The 18,275-nt window shown below is 50.0% G+C and overlaps 8 protein-coding genes across 8 annotated transcripts; 6 read left to right on the forward strand and 2 right to left on the reverse strand.

Moving 5' to 3' along the window:
* Positions 1–1,330: 1,330 nt before the first annotated feature.
* On the forward strand, positions 1,331–2,440 carry N7533_003003 (uncharacterized protein; the record flags this gene model as incomplete). The annotated part of the gene is made up of 1 exon (XM_057099653.1): positions 1,331–2,440. One exon carries the CDS (start codon positions 1,331–1,333, stop codon positions 2,438–2,440), a length of 1,110 nt encoding a protein of 369 aa, XP_056964789.1.
* Positions 2,441–3,354: 914 nt separating this feature from the next.
* On the forward strand, positions 3,355–4,732 carry N7533_003004 (rRNA-processing protein LAS1; the record flags this gene model as incomplete). The annotated part of the gene is made up of 4 exons (XM_057099654.1): positions 3,355–3,474; positions 3,533–3,672; positions 3,735–4,178; positions 4,252–4,732. 4 exons carry the CDS (start codon positions 3,355–3,357, stop codon positions 4,730–4,732), a joined length of 1,185 nt encoding a protein of 394 aa, XP_056964790.1.
* A 352-nt stretch (positions 4,733–5,084) lies between these two features.
* N7533_003005 (hydroxyacylglutathione hydrolase) lies at positions 5,085–6,327 on the forward strand (the record flags this gene model as incomplete). The annotated part of the gene is made up of 9 exons (XM_057099655.1): positions 5,085–5,109; positions 5,190–5,277; positions 5,337–5,408; positions 5,468–5,501; positions 5,552–5,762; positions 5,829–5,920; positions 5,973–6,107; positions 6,161–6,187; positions 6,244–6,327. 9 exons carry the CDS (start codon positions 5,085–5,087, stop codon positions 6,325–6,327), a joined length of 768 nt encoding a protein of 255 aa, XP_056964791.1.
* Positions 6,328–6,912: 585 nt separating this feature from the next.
* On the forward strand, positions 6,913–8,706 carry N7533_003006 (putative NAD+ kinase; the record flags this gene model as incomplete). The annotated part of the gene is made up of 5 exons (XM_057099656.1): positions 6,913–6,954; positions 7,009–7,053; positions 7,120–8,140; positions 8,205–8,481; positions 8,550–8,706. The coding sequence occupies 5 exons, from the start codon at positions 6,913–6,915 to the stop codon at positions 8,704–8,706; spliced, it is 1,542 nt and encodes a 513-aa protein (XP_056964792.1).
* Positions 8,707–10,100: 1,394 nt separating this feature from the next.
* Positions 10,101–11,012, forward strand: N7533_003007 (trafficking protein particle complex subunit 5; the record flags this gene model as incomplete). The annotated part of the gene is made up of 3 exons (XM_057099657.1): positions 10,101–10,234; positions 10,269–10,385; positions 10,526–11,012. The coding sequence occupies 3 exons, from the start codon at positions 10,101–10,103 to the stop codon at positions 11,010–11,012; spliced, it is 738 nt and encodes a 245-aa protein (XP_056964793.1).
* Positions 11,013–11,525: 513 nt separating this feature from the next.
* N7533_003008 (microfibrillar-associated 1 family protein) lies at positions 11,526–12,947 on the reverse strand (the record flags this gene model as incomplete). Its single annotated transcript, XM_057099658.1, has 1 exon — positions 11,526–12,947. The coding sequence occupies one exon, from the start codon at positions 12,945–12,947 to the stop codon at positions 11,526–11,528; it is 1,422 nt and encodes a 473-aa protein (XP_056964794.1).
* A 692-nt stretch (positions 12,948–13,639) lies between these two features.
* Positions 13,640–14,208, forward strand: N7533_003009 (putative ssDNA binding protein Ssb3; the record flags this gene model as incomplete). The annotated part of the gene is made up of 3 exons (XM_057099659.1): positions 13,640–13,885; positions 14,010–14,064; positions 14,138–14,208. The coding sequence occupies 3 exons, from the start codon at positions 13,640–13,642 to the stop codon at positions 14,206–14,208; spliced, it is 372 nt and encodes a 123-aa protein (XP_056964795.1).
* Positions 14,209–15,031: 823 nt separating this feature from the next.
* N7533_003010 (putative GATA transcription factor (Ams2)) lies at positions 15,032–18,271 on the reverse strand (the record flags this gene model as incomplete). The annotated part of the gene is made up of 1 exon (XM_057099660.1): positions 15,032–18,271. One exon carries the CDS (start codon positions 18,269–18,271, stop codon positions 15,032–15,034), a length of 3,240 nt encoding a protein of 1,079 aa, XP_056964796.1.
* Between the last annotated feature and the right edge of the window lie 4 nt (positions 18,272–18,275).

The raw sequence follows: 18,275 nt of genomic DNA on the forward strand, positions 1-18,275 counted from the left end.
CGTCAAGTGAGAAAGACCTGACTCTAGCGTACTAATCTAGACTACTTGGGAAAAGCTCCGTGAATAACCAAGCATCTGGTCGAGACATGACTCCGTCATGTTCTCTCGTCGACATTAGGGTGACTCCACTTGGCCCCCTTGTCCATATCCCGGCAGGAACACGAAAGGATGTGCGAGGCGATCTTGAATGGAGCTCATCACATTGTAACCCTTGCGTAACGGAGTCCGGTGCATGTACGGAGGTGTGGTATACAGTATTGAATACTGTAGTAGTATGTATGTATGCATGTTCTCCATACAGATGGATTTTGATTTTGATTTGGGACTAGGGAGCGCCATGTTCCAAGAGAACAAAGGAAATGCCAACCACTACCACATCGTCGGTATGTATTGACATTCTCTTATTGCATGGCTGATCATCTCCATGAAACGGAAAGAAAAATCAGTCTCTAAGCGACTGAGGAGGGAAGTATTGACTGCCGATCGGGACGGATCGCGGGCCAAGCAGCATTCCATGGGCGGTTAATGAGGGCCAAGGTTCCTGAGTCTTGGGTTGGAAAGTAAAAAAAAAAGAAAAGAAAATGAGAAAAATCATGAGCCAAAAAAAGAAAGTAAAAAAAAAAAAAAAAAGAAAAAACGGGAGTTGTGTCGCCCCAGACTGGGTCCGTGTAAAAAGGTCCACCAGTGGAGATGTGACTGGATTCTGACCTTCACTCTGCCCTTTCTTTTTCCCCACGCAGACGCGCGCGACGTATAGGAAATCTCCACCGCGCATTTTGTACCTGTACCTCCGTACCTCCGGAAGATTCCTTCCTTCCTATGGGTCCCTGCCCAAAACGGTGGAACTTTGATTCATCATGGACCCGGCCCTTTATTTGGTTCTGGGACTAGGCTCGTTTTGTTAGTGTCAACGTCGTGTCATCTTAGCATGTGCGGTGGGATCGTGGAGCTGGGGCGGGTGGTAGATCGCAGCCTCCCTGGATTCCCTTTATAATAATCAAATCTGCTCGCCCTGGCGCCGCCCGCCTTCAATCCTGGATACATACACTGTGACTATCCCCTCCGTGCTGCTGTTCCTTCGCAGGGACAACAGCCTGACAATATTCACCTTCCCCCAACATCCCGTCCTTCTTTCTCAAACATCGAAACCTTCATTATAACTACATTGGTTCTCCCTCTTCCTGGACAGCCTGAGCATCATATCATTGACGCTCAGCTACTTCAGTCAACTCACACATTTCCTTCCATGGCCAACTACTGCTATCAACAACCTGCCTCTTCGCCAGGCTCGCAATGGTTCCCGCAAAATGTCTCTAACCAACCCGCCAACATGCAAGATTGGGCTCATGTTTTCCCTCGTCCTCGACACACTAGGGTCATGAAGCCTCGTAGTGCGGGCAACAGTCCCTCGTCTGTCAGCCGAAGGAGAACAACCGTTGCCCAGAGCGCCATGCAAGGGATGTCGACTCAGTATCAATCGTCCTTGGAGGCTGCTTTACTCGCCTCTGCGGCTCGGAACTCTCGCCCGATCAGCTGGCATCCATCCTCAAACAGGGCCCGTGGCCTTTCGCACTCGTCATATGTCCCTGACCTCTCTTCGGAGATGTACGCCGGTATGGGTGGAGTCCCAGATCAAGTTAACGCCTTCCCCACCTATGGCAGCGACAATGTGATGCCCTATGTGATGTCAACTGGCCCCGCCTATTCGCCTGGCTATCTCCCCGTGTATTCGGATCCAATGCAAGAGGCCATGCACATGCCTCAACCGACTCCAGCACTATCGATACCTGGCTCGCAGGTCGAGCAAATGGCGTGGGATGTCACTGGAACCAATGCCGATTTCTCGAATATGGCCCAAACGACTTCTGATGGCTGGTCTCTGGATATGCTTTCCATGGCCAACATTCCTCCTGCGGAAACGGCTTGCCCGAGCTACGCGAGTGTACCGTCACCCGGCGAACTCAGTGGGCCTTCAACACCGGACTTTTTGCCAATTCAACAACTCGACGATGTTCCGATATCAACTCAAACCAAGAAAGGTGGCAAAGCCGAGGAGGAGCTAGTTGGCATGGGTCTCTACAACCAACCCGATCGATCTCAGACCCAAACTCAAACGGGATCACTGGGCAAGGGCCTCAAACTTGAGGAAACGTTTTCACCATCCGATGACGAGAACGACGAGAGTGTTCAGGACATGAATGAAGGAAACGGCTTCCAGTCGGTTCAGCAAATCCCAATCGAGCAGCCTGCGATCATGATCCAGTCACAACAACCACAGACGACGATTCCCAAGCAACCATCTAAATCCGGCTTGAATCTACTCCACAAATCATTTTTCTTCGATCACGATGATCTGGATCAGCAGCCAATCCCCATCGCCCAGCCATTTGCGAATTTGAACCAGTCTTGCATGAGCTACGGGTATGGTGGATGGATTTAAAGGCCGTTCTTTCATCAGATTTTCTTTTTTTTAATCCTGCATTTCCTTTCCACTATTTTGTTTGATTGCGTGGTACGACAGCGGCATAGCGAGGAGTTTTATTTGATTTTCTTTTGCTCGGATTGACGGAGTTAGAATGCATGGTTGGATACCCTGGGAATAGCATAGCTATCGAGCCGTGGCTTAACCACGTTGCTTTTTGAGACCTTAGCGAGAAGCTAGTCTCACAAATACAATCAAATTACCTCACCTAATATCACCTTTGTATATTCATGTGGAGACATTTAGTGTAACCATGCAGTAATACTCTTTTTTTGGGGAGCTCAGCCGATCGGATCGCTGATTGGTCGCAGGCTAGCTCCGTTCGGCAAAATAGTCTCACTTAGAAGCGGCTCTGATCGCAAGCCTTCCAATCCGAGTTTTGCAGAATTCACCGTCATTTTATTTTCTCATTCATCAATTTGAATCGATCGGAGGGACTGCAGTGTCACCGGTATTTAGAACAAAAGATATTATGACACTTGTACGGAGTTCCACCAGTGCTATCTAGATACACACCTGCAGAAATGCGGCGGAAATGACCGAGCTTGCAATTAGACAGGTATTCTCATAGCTGGTCCGATTTAAAAGACAGCCCGGGGCCTCCATAAAGGCGTAATGCACTGTGCAATGCATGCGGCAGCTTTCCAGAGTAAAGAAATTCTGTCTGGGGTAGGTAGTAATGAAATCCAAACCGAAGTCGCTCCAGGGCTGTGGCTGTGGCCGACAGGTCAGGACCGGCTCGGTAAAACATTCCCGAAGGAACAACTTCCATCCGAAAAATATTTCATCCGAGAAAAGATATCTCCAATCGGATATCGAGCTCGCCAAAAATTCAGTGGGAATTCAACCGGTGAATTCACTAGCTCGTCAAAATGGCCAAAGTTATTTTCACTGCTTGGAAAGATCAGTCACAATTACTTGCAGTGCGAAACGAGTTCTACCCGTCAGCTTCATATGAAGGCCCAGACTTGCGCTCGCACGCCTGTGCCACGGTATGTGAATTAACACCTGAGTAGTTTTTTTTTGCTCTGTGCTGACTATTTCATTTAGGTTGAAGCATGGAAGCTGCGTGGCAATGTTCCGCACCATGTTGAAGCAACTGCGCTGCTAACAGACGCGATTCTTCACGACGATGCCCAGCACAACTCGATTTTCTCTATTAGGGCCACTTATTCGGCGGCCTTTTGCCGGTATGCTACCTCGAAATCACTTATTTGCCTTATTCAGTCGCCATATACTAATAGTGCCCCAGATTCGTGACCGGCCTTGTGGACTCAAAAATCCAGGGCCCGCGCAAGACCATGTTTCAACGTGCTGTTGACCTGGGCTTGCCTGCCTCATTTGTGGAATTACGCCATGAGGCAACTCACCGTGAACCTCCATCACTAGTTGTGCTGCGTAAGGCTTCGCAGCGGTCCCTCGAATGGCTTTGGGACAACTACTGGGCTGGAATCGACGAGCTGGGTGATGTGCCAACGACTGAACGCAGTGACATTGCTTCCATCAGGTCTGCCCTTGGCGATATCCTACGGAAACATTCAACTGGACCAGAGCAATCGCAAAAGAAGCGGAAGCGGGATGAGGATGATGCACTTGCAACACAACTCGTTTCGATATGCGCTGCGTCGGATGAAGGAGTGAAATTGCTTCCTGCTTTTTTCTTGGAGGAGTCTGTGTTGATTGATTCCGAACGACAGTGAGTTTTGCGCCCAAGATCGCGCTTAGTGGATCGAATGCCACATCGGAATATATACTAACAACACCCATAGACTCGGAGAGCCCTTAAGTAAGGCTTTTAAGCATTGGGATCCCGTCCTTTTGAAAATCACTGAGAGCAGTTCTTCTTTCTTGACTCATTTTGCCGAAGAGCTGGTAAACAGACTGGCTTTCGACCCCGCAAGTGAATCACCGCAGAATGCATACGCAGAGGCACTTTACTCATGGTTAAGCCATATATCGACCTCGTCTACTTGGGGAACCCATCGACCCTCTTTCCCGCGCGGTTATGTTTTGAGTGCCTGTGAAGAATGCTCAAGCCACTGGACCCAGACGCTTAGTAAGGAGCTGGAGAAGAAGGGCAAGGTTACCAAAGCGGCTCCAATCACAATTGGCAACTCTTCTAAGAAGAGAGCATCGTTGAAGAGCTCCATGCATGTTGAGGCTAACATAACGTCGGAGCTCGGCGGGCATGGATGGGAACCCCTTCAAAAGTGGGACAGTCGGCCTTTGGGGATATCTTCAATCAACTAGGGTTATTTAATGTAATTGACCATTATTACCACCTTGCTGCAGGCAGCAAAGGACAAAAAAAACTTGAGCATTTCTCCGCCAATTATCATCTGCTCGATTTTCTACAGTACAGTGTACAATATGCACGGTTAAAGTAGACCAATTAGATCGCGTGTAATTACTAAGGTAGTCCGACGGGCCTCGGGACAAAGTCGGTCCGTATGACGTTGCTGTGTAATCCGCTGTTTAGCTTGAGCGAGCGCGATCATATTCAATTCAAGAGCTTCCCCCGCACTTCCCGTTGGTAATGAGTTTCGCAAGAGCTACACGATTCCTAAAATTCCGTTCATATCGCTTTCAATCAGCCAGAAACATGCATATCCAGTCGATTCCTATGTGTACGTTCGTTGTTTGACACGCATTACATGTAGCTACGCGGCTAGCAATTGCCGATAGCTTACTATTATTTTCCATCTAGGGACGGGGAAGGGCAACAACTATGCCTACCTGGTGACAGATGAGCCTACAAAGCATTCCGTCATCATTGATCCTGCCAATCCTCCTGAGTGAGCCCCCTTCTCTCCTCAAAATATTCATATGAGGACCTAACCATGATCTGCGATAGGGTGGCTCCAGAACTGAAGTCTCAAATCGACTCTGGAAAGATTGATCTAACCGCCATTGTCAACACACACCAGTATGGTTTTGGCTTTATCAATTTTGAGTGGAAGTGCCGCAGACTGACTGATCATTTAGCCACTGGGATCATGCCGGAGGTAATGATGACATGGTAAGATGTTCGCGCTTCATCTACACGTTCTTCCGACTAACACCGTTTAGCTGAGCCAATTCGGCAAGCTGCCTGTCATTGGTGGTAAGAACTGCCAGTCTGTCACACAGTCCCCAGCCCACGGAGAGACATTTAAGATCGGAGAACGGATTACAGTGAAGGCACTGCACACCCCGTGCCACACACAAGATAGCATCTGTTATTTCATGCAGGATGGGGACCAGCGTGTTGTCTTCACCGGTGACACCCTTTTCATCGGAGGTATGCTTCCCGCTGAACTATCCTAATGACGCATGGATTTGTACTGCTTGAAACTAACTTGCTTAGGCTGCGGTCGTTTCTTTGAAGGAAATGCCGAGGAGATGCACAAGGCGTTGAACGAGACGCTAGCATCCCTGCCTGATGACACCAAGGTCTACGTATGTTCATAATCTAGGCTTGCCTGTGGAATATCTTACTAATTATCTCTAGCCCGGTCATGAGTACACCAAGGCGAATGTCAAGTTCTGCGTTCATGTGTCTCAGTCTGAGCCGATCCTGAAACTCCAGGCATTTGCCGAGGCAAACCAGCAAACACAAGGCAAATTCACCATCGGTGACGAAAAGGTATGTAGCATGACACACTTGTGAATTTTATTGATATTGACCCCGAGATATAGCTTCACAATGTGTTCATGCGTGTGAATGTAAGCAATCCCCTCATTCTTTACTAGGTATATCGATATGCTAACCTCAAATGCAGGATCCGGAGATCCAAAAAGTCACCGGAAAGACCAACCCGGTCGATGTTATGGCAGCTTTGAGAGAGATGAAGAATTCCATGTAGTTTGAAGAAAGTGAACCAAATATAGAGGGCCTAGACCCCAAAGTCATTCACGCGTGAAGCTATTCTACCTCTACACCCTTAAATATTTGCCTGATCCCAATAATTCAGGATACCACTGAGTATAGCTAGGTAGGACATCAAGGCGCATAAAATTTCTTTCTCTCATACTGGCTATTTAGATTACTGCCATACTAGCCCCGATCGTTGGATCTCGTTAGATCTTGGCATGATCCGTTCTATTCCGGGGGATCTTCGTATTCCATCGCGAGTTTATCCGAAATTAATACCAGTAGATCCATTGATCAGTTAAAGTAGAGTAGCTGTGGGAAGTAAGAAGCCCTCTCAAAATATCTCTAAATCAAGAGCGTGATTCAATTTCGCCTAGTCCCCCCGCCCTCAAGGGAGCAAAACTGGCCCGGCGGGAGAGTCGCGAGGGATGAGCGGATCGACGTCATGCCCACACTTCTTTCAAATCCGCGCTGATGGCATTGCACTACATCTCACCGCACAACGACCAGCAAACCATCTAAACCACGCAAAATGACAATCTGATCAGCAAGCAAACGACACTCACATACTTTGACTATGGACTCTGACCGGAAGTCGTCCTCGCCCGCCGTTGACGAGGTACGTGGGCCAAACGCGCGGGGCATCGCAGACAAACTGACCCATGCATTATAGAGCTACGGAGGAGCTACTGACCCCGATGCGCAAAACCGGTTGGAGGTATGTGAACATTGAAAAATTTCTCATTATCGTGCTAAGCTTTCCGTTTGTTCTACTCCTTTCTAGGTCGTCTTCTATCCCGACTCGAGCCACCGCCGCAAATCCTCTCTGGTGAAGATGGAGAAACCTAGAATCCGCCACCACTTTGACCAGCATGATAAGACAACTGCCTGCTATGTACACTCCCTTATCGCGGGGGAATGGGCATCGCCTGTCAAGTATCCGGGCGGGGCTGCGGAGGACGAGGAGGCTCAAGAAGTGATCCGCACACTCAATGAAGAGGAACCTGGGGTCGATACGAGCGCCCTCGATGACGACCATGTTGTCTCGATGGTTGATGGTGACGGTGGCAATATGAAGCCAGTTCCTACTATCATTCAATCGCGACATTTGACCAAGCGCCAGCTGTCCGACATGGCTTGGAATGTTCGCAAACTATCAAAGAAGCTCGGAAGCATTAAGCTCAAGCTTACCGTGAAGAATGTCTTCGTGGTGAGCAAGGCATATGACGAATCCCTCGTTAGCTTAACGCGCAAGGTAACAAGATGGCTTCTCTCGAAGGACCGTGACACTCTTTACAATGTGTATGTGGAAAAGCGGATGGAGACACACCCAGATTTCGGGACCCTGCAACTTCTACAGGAAAACTCGTCAGCCAAGGGCCGGCTGAAGTTTTGGGATCCCAAGCTCGCCCAAGATCAGCCACATCTCTTTGATTTTGTCGTCACGCTGGGTGGTGATGGAACGGTGTTGTACACTAGCTGGCTATTCCAGCGTATCGTGCCGCCAGTTCTGTCTTTTGCGCTCGGCTCATTAGGATTCTTGACAAATTTCGACTTTGCCGATTATCAGCACATTCTGGAGAATGCTTTCCGGGATGGCGTTGTCGTCAGCCTCCGGTTACGATTCGAATGCACTATCATGAGAAGTAAAGCACGATTGAAGGATCCCCATGCCAGAGGACTCACAAGCCGGGATTTGGTGGAGGAACTAATCGGAGAAGAAGGAGAGGACACATTGACGCACACTCCTGATAGAGTTTATGAAATTCTAAATGATGTTGTGCTTGACCGTGGCCCAAACCCAAGTATGTTTTCTACTTTCCTATCTCTCTACGACGAGTCATGTGCGCATATACTAACCATTGCTAGCCATGTCCCAAATCGAATTATTTGGCGACGACGAGCACTTTACCACTCTACTTGCCGATGGAATATGTATTGCGACCCCGACGGGTTCGACAGCCTACAACCTCGCTGCTGGCGGTTCTCTGTCGCACCCCGAGAACCCAGTGATCCTCGTCACTGCCATTTGCGCGCACACACTATCCTTCCGTCCAATCATTCTACCAGATACCATTGTACTCCGGATGGGTGTGCCTTACGATGCTCGGACAAGTTCCTGGGCCAGTTTCGATGGTCGCGAGAGGTGAGCTCCCTTGGATGGATATATCTAATGAATGTTACAGATGGCAGCTCGCTAACAAAAGATTGAAGGGTCGAACTGCACCCTGGAGACTACGTTACAGTGTCAGCTTCGAGATATCCATTTGCTAATGTCCTTCCCCAAGGGCGACGAGGCGAGGACTGGGTCCACAGCATCTCGAAAACTCTCAACTGGAATTCGCGCTCAAAGCAGAAGAGCTTCAAGTAGCGGACCCACTTTATGACATGCAATTTTTTTTTCTTTCGGCGATATCGTTCTAATTTGCGTTCTGTCGGGTTGGTTACCGCCACTGGATGGTTTTAACTAGGAGTACATACGGGTCGAATAGGTATCGCTAGAGGTCCTCAATAACCAGAGCTATTGTTTAAACCAAATAATTCCTGATTCCTAGGGAAGCTTTTGCCAATAAGTTGGACCTAATCGACTTTGGCTTAATGTCGTAGGAAAACTTCAACTTCTCATGGTGGAGCATGCTCCAATATTCAAAGGCCTAGCTGAGAAAGATTGACTGTTTACATATTATTACCACATAATTAGAAGTCATGCAAATTTTCTCTCGAGTGGATAACACCTCTAGAAGCTTCCCACTCTCTGGATGGGTCTCTCGGTCTCTCGGTTTCGGTGTGTGTGGTTTCCGGGGCAGCTGCACCGCCTTTAGGTATAAAAAGGCCCGTTCCCTCCCGAAATTTTCTTTTCTTCCTCACAACCTTCTTCCACTCAACCTTCGAGCACAAGAAGCTTCATGTTGCTCTCTTGCCGCCTCGAAAGTTGGAGCATGGATTCAAATCGGCTTAATTTTCAAACAAACTAACTTGGTAAGTCGCAACCCTTTTTTTTTTTTATCATCGTATTTGCAAAATGCATTTGCAACACCGTTCCAGCCGGACCTTTTGGTCCTTCTATGATGAAAGCTTTTCCTACATTCGCAGTTTCCACGCTAGCCGTCGATCGAACCTTTTTCAGACGGCAATGGGCGCTGAATCTTCCTTGGATGTCTGATTGAATGCTGGTCAACGGATTTTGATTTTTATTCTACTTGACTATTGAGTCGAACCTCGCTAACATTGCTGGTTCTTCAGAATAGGATTATCTCTCGTATACTCGTGTGCATTATAACCTTTGGTCTGGATTAGATCAAAGATATCTGGGACTACCTGCTGCCGCTCATCTCTATATGTATCGGTGCCTTGTGGTGAAAAACTTGATTGACTCCGGTGCGCATATATGCGACGAAGTGTGTGTTCGTCAGTCACTCCAGCATTTTTATAAGATCAAATGAATCACAATTTGTTGCAAGCCAATTACCTCTCACCACTCCAATGTAAATATTGTAAATATTGTAGACCCAAGTAGCAGTGAGCAGGATGCTGGACCTAAGCGGACTTGCTCTTGATGAAAATTGGGTGATTTTGGCTGCACCCGAGGGCGATGTGCTCCACCGTAGATCGCATCCACGTCGAACCTCCGACACTCCCCTGGTCAACATAGACATACCCATGAACCCTTGACCTGGACCAGCCACTTTCCCACAGCTACCTCAACTATTGCTCTTAACATCTATTCCCGTCTGAAGATCGTGGTTGTCGCAATTTATCCACATCATGGCGGCACCGCCCAGGCACGTCTCCATGCTCTCCATCAGCAATAGCAACGCCGGTACCCCCCCAGTCCGCATCAAGCGACAAACCACAGACTCCGCAGCCACCTTCAACTCCACAGCAGGCCTCTGGTCTTCGTGTGCCTTCCAATCGCAAAACGATCTATGACAGGCATCTCAACCGCAGCCGCAATGCAGAGCTCAGCCGGGCGAGCTTCGCCTACCTTTTCGCAGAGATGGTCACATATGCCCAGCGGAGGGTAACAGGTATCCAAGACTTGGAAAAAAGGTACGTCAATCTGGCAATTCTAGTCAATCAGAAATCAATCTGCAGGCTCAATGGAGTATTGTGCCTACCGCTCGTTCACAGCGGTGCTCTGATTAGTACCTACCTCCATTCTACAAGTCCATGAATACTGATAACCCCAGATTAAATGAACAAGGATATCCTCTTGGCCTTCGCCTTCTTGACCTTCTCTTTTATCGTTCTACCTCCACCTCCTCCTCTGCTCTCTCCAGCTCATCGACCTCATCATCCCCACCAAACCGTCCTCTCCGGATCCTCCCCCTCCTCCATCTCATCCACGGTCCACTATGGAGACTCCTCTTCCAGCGTTCCGCCGATGCCCTCGAACATTCCGTGTCACCAGATACCCCCAACGAATACATGATCACCGATAACGATCCCCTAGTCAATACGTATATCAGTGTTCCACGCGAGATGAACATGCTCAACTGCGCAGCATACATTGCTGGTGTCATTGAGGGGGTCTGTGATGGATGCGGCTTCGAGGCCAAGGTTTCGGCTCATAACCAACCTACAGAGATGTGGCCTAGCCGCACAGTTTTCTTGCTACGTTTTGGCGATAGCGTGATGGAAAGGGAGAAGGTACTTGAGCGCTCTGGTATCAAATAAGCGCTCTGAGGCTGCCATTGGAAATACTCCTTCCCCACGGGTATAACCGACCAATATCATGGCCACTCTGCTGGTTATCACTGGCTCGAAACGGCACTTGATCTTTCACGCACACCTTGCTTTGCCATGCCTACGCGTTATCTGTGCCGAGAGGATATGGCTCTTCATGCCGATTGTGGTTGCTTGACGAAGTTATGTATGCATAGAAGGGTGACACCTGATTGAAGAAGGCTAGTAGCCCGAGATGTCACCTGTGGAATTTAATGTACAAATGCTTCATTGGCACTGGGCCGATGCAATACCACACCAACAATACAGGCCCTCCCGGCGAGGGAGCATTATATTTCTGTACCCAGCCCAGACATGGGCCAATATGTTTTGCTCAAGATGCTACTAGTAGTATATCACACACAAGTTAAGGCCGCCACCCATGCAACTTTTATCGTAGGTTCCGCAAAAACGCCAAAAAAGAGAATTAGGAAGAAGCATTGTTCGCTCCAGTCATAAAGCTGATCATGAAGAACTCTCCACGCGCCGGCGCTTGTCCCGATCTTCATATGGCGAGGGGCTGCGTTTCCGCCGCTCTCTAGACCGATCTCGTCGCGGAGAGCGTGATCTAGATCTGGACGTGCGCCTCGGGCGAACGACACTGGCATTGGCTCCGGTCGGTCTCTGAGGTCCACGAGAATCGCCCTGATCAGGCATGAAACGCTCGTCGGTAATACCAATCGGCGGAGCATTATCTCGTCGTCGATTCTGGTAACCTTCGCCAAAGTTACCCGTATCCTCAGACTTCAGATCACGGTAACGAGTACGACCCTTCTTTCCAAGCTTGGTCATGTCACGAATCTGCATGTACTGAGGAAGTGTTTCGCGATTGACATCGTCTGCAAATCGCCGACCCATGACATTCCGCTGATCAACGCCCTCACGCTCCAAATCGCCGCCGAAGAAAGCACCCTTGTGGAAATATTTTTGCATGAATCCTGTCTCGCCACGCGTGGCCTCCCGTTCCTCCTTCTGCTTCGATATGAACTCGCGGTCCTCGGCATCTCGTTCTTCCGCGGTGAGGTTGCGGCGTCGCTCGATCTCTTCGCGTTCCTTCTCGGCTTCTTCGATTGCTTCGCGCTCGCGCTTGACGCGCTTCAATTCTCGTAGTTTCCATGCCGCATATTCTGCCTCTGGGTCGAGGCCATCGCGGTCATCAATCGCTTCCTCCTCGTCGGCCTCCACGAGCTCATCGTCGTCCCAGGCTCGGTTTCCGGCAGAGCGCGCAATCGCTTCCTTCTCGAGTTGATCCCGTACTAATTGATCGGCTTTCTCCTGGCGTTGGGCACGGCGCTTCTCGTCGTCGGCTGCTGAGTCTGTCGCACCGGGAGCTGGTTGCGATTGTGCGCCGGCATCTTGTCCTGCCGCAATGCCTCTCTTGTCTTTCTTAATGAACGTAGGTCGAATGAGCATCCTCCGCGGCGCCTCATCTTCTGAGCTGCTTTCCTCTTCCGAGCTCTCCTCTTCTTCCTCTGATTCCTCCTCGCTTTCCTGTGCCTTGGCTACTGGTGTGGTCTTAGGCGCTGAAACTCCCGCGGTGTCGGATTGTACTGCCGGTGCAGCTTTTAGCGGAGCGTGCGCGGGCGCGGGCTCATCGTCTTCTTCTTCCTCTTCGGTGACGAATCCTTCTTCGTCCTCGTCTTGTTCTGCGACCTTGGGTACTGCCGCTGCAGGAAACGAGCTGGCTTTGGGAGCTTGCTGTCGTCGGAGTCGCGCTTCGGCCTGCCGTCTTATTTCTGCTTCTTGCTGCGCTTCAACATCGTCCTCCTCCTCTTCCTCAGAAGATGATTCCTCCTCGGCGACCGGCTTTCCTGGTCGGTACCGGCCCACAGGCTTAAGCGGGTTCGCGGTCATCCCGCGGTGGTGGGAGGGAAGCGGAGGAGGCATGACTGAGGTATATGGAGGTTAAATGCGGGGCGAGGAGAGGTCGAGTGTCGCAATAGTGTGGGCGTATTACAGAAACCAGATGTCCATTCGAGAACGTATCCAGACTGTTTTTGTGTCGTGATGTTCAGAGTTGCGGGCTTGAACTGGCGCAGGAAGCAGAGCTTCGGAGTGAAATTGATAGTCACGTGATGGCATACTACAGCGACATCTCGCATTAGGTTCTCGGAGGATCTTGATACATTTCGTCTTTTGCGATTTGAAAGGATGCTAAATTCGACTTCGGAATCGATATTCAATGGAATTATCCATGGATAATGAACACTTTGTATGAGACATACCCACCTGGGCATGACTTTATGTTCCTGCCTGTCAAACCGAGCTATATTTTCACAGTCTAAGCTGCAAATCTTTGAAATAGCTTTGCTGAATTGCCCTACTAGTACTACTCTAGTTATTTTTTTTTAATGTTTTTTTCTTCTAAGCATTTAATATAGAATCCCCACCAAGAAAATAATTAAACAGGCCCGCTACAAATGACAGTGTTTATATGACCTTTCTATGATTTCCCCTTTAATCATTGGCAGCTAGATGTACTCACGTGATCACGTGTCTCGCGCACCGCGTCGCTCACTTCGTACCGACCTTGGAAGCCGATATGTTTTTTGGACCTTCACACCACACACCCCGCAAAAATGTCGCTCCAAACACCCCGGATCCTTCCCTCCCACCTCAATTCCTTTCACCCTTCCAGCGCTGGCCAGCGTTCAACTCACACCATCCGCATTCTCGGCACAGTGAGTTCGCTCCGCGGCGACACGGCGACCATCACATGCGGTAACAACGGCGACGTCACTCTCATCCTGAAGCCCGACTCGCACTTGCAGATGGGGAAGATGATTGAGGTTGTGGGCAAGGTTGCTGATTTAGAAGGTGGACAAGTATGTTTGGATTGTTTCCAGTTGAACTCCTTCGCAATCTTGATGAGATTCCGCGACATGCGGTTGAGAGCGAGGGGAGGCCCAATGTTTCAATGGATAGCTGACATATACACTCGTCTACTAGGGTCTCGGTGTCCGCGTTTTGGGAACAACAGACTGGGGTAACCCTGCCGATTCCGGTAAGTGCCCTCGATTTCGATACCTAGATCTGGAACATTTAGCTAACCTATACCGTGTCTTTCTTCCACATAGATTACCGGACTTACGAGCAGGTTGTTGAAGCTACACACAAATTCAAGTCGATCTTCTACGATGGAGAATGAATGCATATGTGATGATTTTGACTACCCTAGGGTAGCTCAACTCACCTTCGGCCTCATGGGCGTCCAAGATCTTATTTGAGATGCACGAGTTCTTAGCCCATACAGAGGCTTTTTACGGATTAAAGTAGCGTTGCTTTACCTCGGAGGTGTATCCGAGTCTTTTATTTTCATCAATCCTCTGTGCAGAAAATACAATTTCTTTTCATTCCAGGGTTGCCCTTGTATAGATTCTAGGCTTCGAAGATGGTGTGAAAATCCACCATAACGTGCTCCAGTAGGCTTGACAGGCTCATGTTTAAAGGATCGCGAAGAAAGACAAGCTCAAACGTTGGAAGCCTCTGTCTGATGACACCAACAAGTACCTACCTGGTCACCTGATAGGTCGCTGATGTACTTACTCATTAAGCCTAAGCCTGTTACTGAGCGTTGAATGCGAGAACCTTGGAATGTCAAGCCTAGCTCTGAGTACGTGGCTTACCGAGGTACTGTGTACATTTACAAGCGGTTCAGTTCGAAGCCCCGGAGCCGGTTTAGATTGAACATGGTAATTTTGGATTTCTTTTTCATTGGTCATAAGGTTTGTTGGGGCTTGCTTAATCTATAGGCAAGGGTATGAGGTGCTCAGTAACGAGCAACTAACTATCGGCATAGTGCGCGGTATTGAAGTTCGCTGCAGGCACATCTGTCATAATTCAAAACAAGTCAAAGGAAAATGGGGTACTAGATAAATATGCAGCGGTTGAAAACGAATGCGGTATGCAATCAAATCAACCTCCCAACCGGAACGCCATCGCTAGAAAAACAATCAAAGTAAAAGAGCAAGTTATTGTGGTGTCGAGGCATTAGGGGAGTTTGCCTGTCCACTGGGGTTCTCATGGATAGACTGGGCCTTGGAAGGGCCGTCTCCATGGAGGGCATCGGAGCTGAAGAAGCCCGAGTCAGGGATATCGGTATTATCGAAGTTGAAGATGTTGAAGTCGGAAGGGTGTATGTTCTCCTTCATGGCGCTGGGATCAGATAGGACAACATTGATCAAATCTTCCGAAGGAGCGGGTCCGTCTTCAGATCCAGTTGGCGACACGTAGTCTGAGGGGAGCCAGTCCGCCCAGTCGTTTCCAGAAAACTTCACTCCGTCCAAGTTAAGCGTAGGACGGTTGGCCTCATCAAAGATGTCGAGCATCATGCCATCAAGAGCATTGAAAGCATCTGTATGGAGGTCTCCATCGGAGAGTGCCGTGGAACCAGTCTTATTGGGCGAGCGGTTTTGGCGAGGAGTAGACTGGGGGCTATCCTGGATACGCTGAAGGCGCTCCGCAGTGAGTCGGGCTGCGGTTGCGGCCGCACCAGCTTCTCTTTTTCTGCTGGCGGTGGGGGAGTTTGTAGGCAAAGAACGGCGTCTCTCGTGCATTACGTTGACATAGGTATTGCGTCGACGGGGGGTGGGGCTGACCGGCAGGTCGAAGTCCATGGCGGGACTTTCAAAGAGATCGTCAATGTCAGGATGTCCCTGATTCTCCTTTTCTTGTTGGCGCTTGTCGTCGTGTGACGTAGAAGCGATGCGAGGGCTGCGTCGAGGAGAACAGCTGTTGACGAATGAGGCGCCTAGCTCTCTCAAAGCGCCGTCTTGCTGGCCCGCTTGAAACAACGCCCGGCGTACAGGCTTTGGAGTAAGCTTAGTATCGTCTGCCAGAGGAATTTTTCGTGATTCCATATTCCTTGCTGGGCTGGATTGAATTGCAAGCTTGAGAGCCTCAACAGCATCCTGGCCTTCCCAGCGACTCCTCCCAGAATCAGTAGAGCGAGGTGGCTCGGCGCTGTTTGCTCGGCGACGTTTGCTAGCAGATTCTTCACAATCCTCAGCCTCGGTATGAGTTTCGTCATGTGCATTTTCCACTTGAGGAGTAGCGCCCTGAGAAGTAGCGCCCTCCTCGGGGTGTATAGATGAAGCCTCTGTCGGGGCTGGAGACGAGGCGGCAACCTCACTTATGGCAACCTTGCTGCGGGTGCGTCTCGAGGGTTTAGAAAGAGGGCCCCCACTCTGCTTGCGTTTTCTAGAAGGTCGCTGTCTCTTTTCGCCGATCTTTTCGGCAGGTTGTTTGTTCCACTTGTTCTCCGGGCGCATACTTTTGGCCTTGAAGAGCCACAATCCACAAGGATTGCAGAGGAGGACTTGGACATAGTCAACATCTTCTTCAAGAAGTGTCTTTTTGTAGATCTTGAACTTTGTGACCTGATCATTGTCGTCCTTTTCCACTGGTTCCCAAAACAAGTGGTGCTCGCTAACCGACATGCTTTTCGCGAGGTCCGCATCCCCGTCAAATTCCCTGGACCATGCCCGCCGCCATGTCGGCGTTTCGATGGCGCCACAGTTCTCGCAGTAAGGAGGCATCTGACCTTCCCTAACTGCACATTCTGCACGGGTTTGGATTCTCTTAGCCTGTTTTGATGAGTCGCCTTTGCGGTTTTTTCCACCCTTGGGAGGCGGAGGAGCTGATGCATCCGGCGACTGGCCATAGCAGTCACTCATAGGTCCAGCCCACGTTTGGGCATGAACAAGAGGAGGATGAGAAGGACCGACTGGGTCACTGGCCGGGAGTGTAGCTATCATCTGCTCGAATTCACTCTGGGACATCGGGGCTGGGGCGAGTTGCTTCGGGGTATATTGGCCGCCAGCTCGTGAGCTAGGTCTGGAAGAAGCGCATGATTGCGTACGTGGAAGCGGCCGTCTAGCGTTGGCACTTGTCGGGTGCTGCGAGGAAGAATCGCTGGTTTTCGGGGGTATGATGTCAGCAGTGCTGGCAGGAGAGGTGGCCTGGACAGCGGATCGGACAGAGCGAGATAGGTTTTGGTCATCAGCATTCGGCTCGATCCTTTGGACTTCCTCGACAGGTGTGGTTACATCGTCCATCATGTCATCCAAGGCACCACTCATGAACCCAGAGTCAGTATCCAAAGAGATTGGAGGCAGGTTGGGACTCGACTTGGACGGGAAGCGGTACTCCACAACAGGAGGCGACGATGGCATGCTGAATGAGGTCTCAAAGAGACCTTGGTAGCGGGAGTCATCAGGTGAAGTTTGATCCGTTGTGAGCACCTCGTCACTGTGGGCGTAGGGTGACATGTAAGAGGAGGAACTGTGAACAGAGTACTCACGGAGCAAGCTCGAAGAAGGTCTTGCTCGTCGGGAATGGTCACCAGGGCGTGAAATGGGAGTAGGCGGACGAACAGGCTCCTCGTTAGAGTGTTCGGCGGCCAGAAGAGGGTTCACTGGAGTTGGGCGATGGATTCGGACCGAAGCAGCTGTGCTGGCTTGCACTCTAAGGGAACTCGGCTGTCGCTCAATGTTCATATCGGATTTACCAGGCCAGCTTGCTTGGTAGACCTTGGCCCTTTTCCGAGGCTGAGGGTCTGTGGGCTCTTCTCCTCCACTGCCATAGCCAGACATGATAGATCCTCTTCGTTGGTGATAGCTTGAAGCTTGAATATCACTATCGCGCATAGAGGCACTCGATGACGGACGAATCATGTCGTTGGATGTGAAACCTTTCGATTGAGATGGTTGTTGTGTTGAAGGTCGCATTCCGCCGGGAGTAGATATCCGGCTTGGGGCACCGTAGGAATGGGTGGGTGATAGAGAGCGGGTTGATTCATTACTTGGGTAGTTCGAAAATTCGCGCGGGGTAGCTCCTTCGCTCAACAGTTGGTGGAAGCGTTCAATACCCGAGTGATTCATGGGTGACGAGGCAGATTCAAGTTGCTGGCTTCGGGAGCGCTCCAGCAGGCCCGGGTTTTGACGCATAAAGCTTGTCCAGGACTGGGCATCGAAGTCGTGGGGAATGACATTGCTAAGCTCACGATATTTTTGCATGCTGTCGATATATTCACTTTGCATGACCGTGGGGACCGGTACCAGTCGTAGTTTGACCTCCAGGGTCTCCTGAGCCGACCCTTTCGTAAAAAGACCGAGGGGATTTTTGCACACACGACCCGTCACCATGGTCTTCGATTGATGAGCCGGAGCTTCGGGGGTTGGCGAGGCAGACGCTAGAACCCATGAGAGCATTCCT

The sequence above is a fragment of the Penicillium manginii genome, assembly GCF_028828005.1.
Source record: "Penicillium manginii strain IBT 31320 chromosome Unknown utg000002l:1.0-5564898.0:1.0-5567710.0, whole genome shotgun sequence".
Classification (NCBI taxonomy): domain Eukaryota; kingdom Fungi; phylum Ascomycota; class Eurotiomycetes; order Eurotiales; family Aspergillaceae; genus Penicillium; species Penicillium manginii.